This window comes from Sesamum indicum, linkage group LG6, assembly GCF_000512975.1.
Source record: "Sesamum indicum cultivar Zhongzhi No. 13 linkage group LG6, S_indicum_v1.0, whole genome shotgun sequence".
NCBI classification, from domain to species: domain Eukaryota; kingdom Viridiplantae; phylum Streptophyta; class Magnoliopsida; order Lamiales; family Pedaliaceae; genus Sesamum; species Sesamum indicum.
This window is the reverse complement of record NC_026150.1, coordinates 3,209,354-3,215,967: the sequence shown is the minus strand read 5'-3', so window position 1 is coordinate 3,215,967 and position 6,614 is coordinate 3,209,354. Positions and strand designations below refer to the sequence as shown.

The 6,614-nt window shown below is 40.8% G+C and overlaps 2 protein-coding genes across 3 annotated transcripts in view; one reads left to right on the top strand and one right to left on the bottom strand.

Annotated features, from left to right (window-relative positions):
* The window catches only part of LOC105163598 (myb-like protein X), a 3,892-nt gene extending 433 nt beyond the window's left edge, over positions 1–3,459 (top strand). Inside the window, exons 3-5 of the mRNA XM_020694822.1 lie at positions 1–2,585; positions 2,923–2,996; positions 3,155–3,459. Coding sequence (XP_020550481.1) covers positions 1–1,206 — 1,206 coding nt within the window. The 3' untranslated portion in view covers positions 1,207–2,585; positions 2,923–2,996; positions 3,155–3,459. The remainder of the gene's footprint in view (positions 2,586–2,922; positions 2,997–3,154) is intronic.
* The window catches only part of LOC105163529 (DEAD-box ATP-dependent RNA helicase 41), a 3,828-nt gene continuing 852 nt past the window's right edge, over positions 3,639–6,614 (bottom strand). Inside the window, exons 2-4 of one of the 2 annotated variants that reach the window (XM_011081918.2) lie at positions 4,994–6,533; positions 4,358–4,604; positions 3,639–4,250 (exon numbers count right to left, since the gene is read on the bottom strand). In XM_011081918.2, coding sequence (XP_011080220.1) covers positions 4,996–6,533 — 1,538 coding nt within the window. In that variant the 3' untranslated portion in view covers positions 3,639–4,250; positions 4,358–4,604; positions 4,994–4,995. Of the gene's footprint in view, positions 4,251–4,357; positions 4,605–4,627; positions 6,534–6,614 lie in introns of those variants that run through there. The other variant, XM_011081920.2, reaches the window with a different exon arrangement.

Here is a 6,614-nt window from a genome sequence, read left to right as displayed (position 1 = left end):
CCTCCAACTCTGAACGAATTGCAGCAGCAGAATCGATTAAAAACCCGGAAGTTCTTTCCAAGGAAGAAGTTTAATAAGAACAATAGTGTAAATGTGAATACGGGTGCCGGTAATAATAATTATAATAATTCCAGGTCTGCTCCCTTTGCTCCTAGGAATACTACTTCCTTTATAATTAGGGCCAAAAAGAGTGGTGGTATTGCATCATTGGTTTCTCCATCTCCCATGACGCCCGCTGTTTTGCCCACTCCCATATTTTCCCCATCTAGGGAGGTTTTGGTGGACATGGCCAAAGAAGAGTGGGGTGTTGATGGATATGGATCTATGAAAGGTCTGATTAGGTTGAGGTCATCTGGACATGAAATGGAGGCTCATGAGGATGAGGATGAAGATGAAGGAGGTTCGAGTGAGAGCGATGTGGAGGAACACGTCGAGGTGGAGAGGAGGTTGGACCATGATTTGAGCCGGTTTGAGATGATTTATAATCCAAACAGTGTCAATGTTGGTGGGATGGATTATCACAATGTGTTGGAAAATCGGGTCGATGATCAGGATACTCATATCGCTCAATTGGAAGAGGAGAACCTGATTTTGAAGGAACGGCTGTTCTTGATGGAGAGGGAGTTGGGGGATTTGAGGAGGAGGATGCAGTTTCTAGAGAGGAGGGGAAACAGAGGGGAGGTGATTAATGAGGAGGTAGTGGAGAATGACTCTGAAAATGAAAGTGAGAGTCACGGCGAAGAAGCACATTTGGTGGAGGACAATAATGAAGATTCTAGTGAAGATAATAATATGATTAGTGATGGGTGTTCCAAGGGGAAATGTAATGATGGTAATGATTGTGAAGGCTTTGAAGCAGCAGAAACTACAGAGGAAAATGTTGTGTTTGGTGTTCGGAAGGGACTAGAGGATGATAATGATGATGGACTTGCTGAAGCTGATAATAATGATGTTACAGTTGTTGAAACTAAAGAAGAGAATAACAATAATGAGCTTATCAATGAAAATAAAGCTGAGGAAGAGAATGATGCTGTTAAAGATATAGAAGAGAAGAAGAATGACAAATCCCTGGATGTGCAAGTGATTGCTGCGATTAACATTGATGTAGGGTCATCTGAAAATGGGGTGGCTGGAGATGATATTTGTATGGAAGAAACTGGAGTTGCAAAAGATAACATGGTTTCGCAGAGTGATGTTGCAAATTGATGCGTTGTAGAAGTTAATGAAAGCTAAGGGATGAGCTCTGTGTGTGATGACTTTTGAAATTGTCTCTTGTCAATGTGGGTATCACACTCCTAGGTTCATTGTTATAATCTCAACATGGTAGAATGAGTCTGGACATGTAGGTATCTGGTTAGAGTTCCTTAATTGATAGGCCTCTCAAGTCTAACAAAGAGAGAAGCTTGTTTAGTTGATTTTTCTCAGTTTTCTTGACTTGCTTCAAGGTCTCAGTGCATAGGTCCTGCAGCTCAGCATTCTATGCTTGGCTCCTCTGTTCGTTGTGTGTGTGCTTTTGTAATAGGTCAGTACATGTAGGTTATCAGTCTTTACCTTTTTAGATGGATATAGATGTTGATAGCCATTTCCTTTTGTTGAGACTTGAGCATGTAATTTTCTCAGTTGGTTGTAATGGACCTGTGAATTTCAAGTCATCTCTTAATAATCTTTCTGAATTGTGCTACTTTCATATACTTCCCTATGATTGTGGGGATATATCAGTTCCCAACTTTCTGTTATTCTGGATTATTTCTTCTGGCTTTCATCCTTTAATTTCTGGCGTAGAGGATTTGCTATCCATAACCTGATGTAGTGAGTACTGAATATTTAGGCGTTAACAGTCTTACTGCTGAGGGTTTGACTGTATAAGTTGATTCTTTACTTAGGGCATGATTGTATAAGTTGATTCCTTAATCTGTGTGCTACCAGGTGGTGGACAGTCAAGTATTTGGTGCGAATTTACACACCCTTATATTTATGAGAAGGCTTCAGGTAGTACTTTAACCATCTAGAGGTGCATTAATGTAGGGGAGAGTAGACAAATTTTTGCCCTTGTGTCATCACCTTGAGTTGCTTCAACTTTGTTTCACGATTTCTCGTCATACTTTTGAGTTGTGCACTAATGTTTTTCTTCCTTTTGTTCTTATCTACAAATTCAGCTTTGTGGAAGTCTATTAGCAAATCGGTAACAGATTCAAGTCTGAGATTCTGTTAGATTATTTGAGCAAAATTATGTTGTGCAGTTGATGCTTTGACATTTCCATTTGGTAACTGGATAATTTTTTCTTTGAATATGCAAGGGTTGGGTTGTTCAGAATCAGTGAGGAACTAACTTGTTTAATATCTACAGAGGCGAACTTGGAAGCTGGTTCACTATGACATTCAGGAAGACAGACTTGATGGAAGCTCAATTGATCTATCTTCATATAAGTTCAATTTTCTGCTCTGCTTTATTTCTAACCAGGACGTGCTAAGCTTTAGGTATGATCTAGCAGTTTAAACATAAATGCCATATACTGCTGTGGTGGCTAGGGCACCTTTTCCAGTGCATGGATGGAGCAATTAGCAGTTAATTGACCAGCTCATGGGTAAGCTGTTTTTGCCTTTTTATCCTTTTGCTCTGGTCATGCAATTTTTTGATTTTGGATGTGCAGTCAAATAGCTCTGACACTTAGCATGATGATGTTATTTTCTGGGATTACCCACCATTCTATTTGCATTTAGTGGAGGACTCAGTTACAAATTTTTTACTTGTCCATCTTCTCTTCATGCTGGCCAGTCTTGTTGCATCTTCAAAACAATGGCAGATTGGGGTTTGATTCCATGCCAATTGGTGGGATGTGGTGATTTTGATTCATTGAGAATGCATGCCTTCTCATTCTTCATAGTTTTACTCTAACAAAGAGATCCTTTGGTGAATATCAGACACTGATGATTCATTTGCTGGGCTAGGAAAATTGTGCAGGAGATGCATTGGCGAAGGCCATCATTTGTTAGAAGTAAGAGATTTATTATTTTCTCCTTGTCATTAATCGACAGTCAACGATGCGTGATTTAGTTATCAGAACATGTCACATGTCCTGTTATATTTCATTGATTTCCTCAGAAGTTCTCTCTCATTAATCTAGATGGGTATTCTTCTGGTCTTTCTGTGCAGTTGTAGCCCATTCCATGTCAGCGGAGTATAGACAATCGCCCACTTCTCAAAGTTTATGTATATTCCAGTTACATTGGAATCGCTACAGTATTAAAGATTCCCGATCTCCTTGAAATATGATTCAGTTGAAGTATTTATGCTGGGGGCACTAGTTTTTCTTTTTCTTGTTTGTTTCCTTTCACGCTGCTTTAGCATTTTTCTTTATTGGTGGGTTGGAGGGGTCTGGAATGTGCCGGACTCAGCACAATGAGGACAAGTTGTGTAGCTGTTACCTTTTGTTGATCATATAATGTCACAGGACATCATATGGAGTTACCAACCACCCACCCCATTGTTACTACTTATCAAGAAAAGAAAAGGGCAGTTATTAAACTTGTATGCGACTGAAATGTTGGGCCCATGCCAAGTTCAAAAAGAAATGATATGCGGCTACAAATCCTTAAATGGGATAAAAAAAAGTGATGCCTTAAACTTTCAGCCGACCTTTGTTCCACTTGTCACTTCACAGTGATCAGCACCTTCAGGTTGCGGCAGTGATGGCAAAAGCAAAAGATGAAGTGATGCGCATTTACTGCCATAGCAAATGGCAAGAACGAAATATTTGTAAAAGATTAACAAAAATTGGTAGGAAAGGAAATGGTATGATTCTGCTACAACGCCTTCACCTTCTCCTTCAAAATACTTCAAACACAACAAGGGCATTATGCATAGCAGCAGCCAGAGAAAGCCTGCCTCAATAGAAAGGCAGTAACCGTCTCCATGGGGCCATGATTAATGAGGTTGGTCGTGGAAAATTTCGCTCTGGGCCCATAGTTAAGTGGGGATAGGAAGATCTTGAGGCATAGGAATGATTCACCCTCGAATTGGAAAACCATAAGCCAGGAAAACACTCCATTAAATAACAAGGAAGAAGGAACAGAGTAGTTATCTATCTTTGTACCTCAAGTTCTGGGATCTGGAGTAGTGTGGTAAATTTAGCACAGATGAACCTCTCTGCAGGGCCAATGAGCCGGTTTGGATTCTTTTTTGGTGAACGGAGAATTACCGCAGCTAGATAACAGCATGGTAAATTGCGGTGGGTAGAAGTACTTTTAATCTGTAAAGAGAAGACACTCCATCATAGATGAAGAGAGCAATGCACGGTCAAGGGAGTAGACAGCAGACAATAGTACCAGATGCATCAGAAATAAATATCTCAGGTACCTGAATTGAATTTGCCTGAACAGAAGGCATTTTGCTGGCTATTGAAGACTTCAGCATACAGACCACCCAACTCCCCCTCAAATTCTGGCAGGATCTTTTTACTGTACTTCTGTTCATCCTTTTCAGTGCTCATTCAGGGCACGCCAACAAGGGCCTTGGGATTACGAAACTCTTCCTTTACTTCTTTGCAACTCCAAATTGAACAATATTTTGTTCCAGATAAATAGGCACTATCACTCTCGTTGGTCTGAACAAGATTAATTAATTTAAGAAAATCAATGAGGTGAGTCAGCTACGCATATGACCTAATTTTAGTTGCTTCATTTAATTTCTCCTTGGAGATCCACTAAAACATATGATTGACAAAGAGATGGCAACCCACACAGCCAAGAAAGAAACAGCATCACAAGCCATGAAGTTTCAGGATAACCATGAGATGCTCATAATTTGGCAGATCTTATATACATACAACATAGAAGGATAATACTCTCAATACAAAGCTTAAAGCATTTCGTAAGTGTGATATCATAGAACTAAGGTAGTTAAGAAAAAAAAAGAGAGTGAGTGCTTTATGATTAATGCAAAACCCAAGGGGTTTTGATGACACACACTGCAGAAAGAAAAAGACCAGGGTACCTTCAATAGCCATGCTTCCTTTTCTTTTGATACTTGCCTGCTGATAAAGAGTGTACTGTATATCGCGAGTTAGCAAGCTCACGAGGAATGGCAGCACCGGATGATTTAAGAATTTGAACCAACTCAGGAAATAGTTTCTTATTCTCCTCATTTACAAACACCATCGCCATGCCCTCTTTTCCCATTCTTGAGGCCCTTCCAATCTGGTGCACATACTCCTTCATGGAATTTGGCATGTCAAACACAATAACCTGCTTCACTGACAGGAGATCAACCCCTCGGCCCAACACTCCTGTGGCCACAATCACATCAACTTCTCCAACCAAAAATGACCTTAATATATCTCTTCTTTCTTTCGTGGTTTTCTCTCCATGGATAGAAAGAGCTTTCACCCCAGTTGTAATTGTTATTGCTTCTGAAAGGAGATCTGCCCCAAGTCTTGAACCCACAAAAACCACGACCGGTGGCTTAAAATGCTGCTTGCTTGTCAGTATGTCAAAAAGCTTTTGCTTCTTCTTGTTTGACTCCACCCATATCACCAACTGTTTAACAGCCTCATTAGGGTTGTTAGGCTTTCCAACTGATATAAAAGTAAGATCTTTCACCATTGAGCCTGCTATCCTCTCTACTTCTTTTGTAACAGTTGCAGAGTACATTAAGACTTGTGGCTGGGATAGAGCCTGGAAAATTTGCATGACTTGCTCCCGGAATCCCCTTTGGATCATGCAATCAACTTCATCAAGGACAAGGATTGATATACTATCCAACCCAAAATCATGCTTGGTGAGAAGATCAATGAGTCTTCCCGGAGTCCCCACAATCATTGACACTCCTTGCTGGATACGATATACTTGTCCTGCCATGGCATCACCACCAACCACTAGAGCAGTCTTAAAGGGCAGACCTTTACCAAGCACCTTTGCTTGTTCCTCCACCTGTATACAAAGCTCTCTAGTAGGTGTGAGAACCATGGCTAATGGTTTCCATGGGTTGTTTTTGACCTTTGCACAATAAGAAACTATTGGGACTAGGAAGGAACAGGTTTTTCCAGATCCCGTTTCAGCTAAAACAAGCATGCTCCGGCCAATCAATGCAGATGGGATGGCCTGCATTTGGACAGGCGTTGGCATTTCATATCCTGCAGCTTCTAAATTTTGAAGAAGCTTCTGAGGAAGATTACAAGAACCAAAAGACAGAATGGGTTCCGGGACCCTATCTCCCCGTACAGATATTTCAAGTTTTCTCCTGAGCAACTCAGTCTGGCTGTTGGATAGTAATTGAGGTTGTGACACATTATTTCCATCTTGAACATAGTAGCACTCATCCACTGCTGGTAGTCTGACAGTAGGAGGTTGAGCACATGTAGATGAAGCCTCTAATTTTGCTACCCGACTAAGAAGAGTCCTTTTACACTCAAGGCTGCAAATATCATCATCAGTCTCATCACATATATATTCCCCATAGCGGCCACATATAATACACTGAGGTTCTCCAGGCAATGCTTCTCTTTGATCCCAACATCTTTCTTTCACATCATCCTCTACAGCAGAAGTTAAATGCGAAAGAATTAGCCAGTTACAAGAAGATAAATCCGCCATCTTCCCCCCCCCCCCCCCCACAC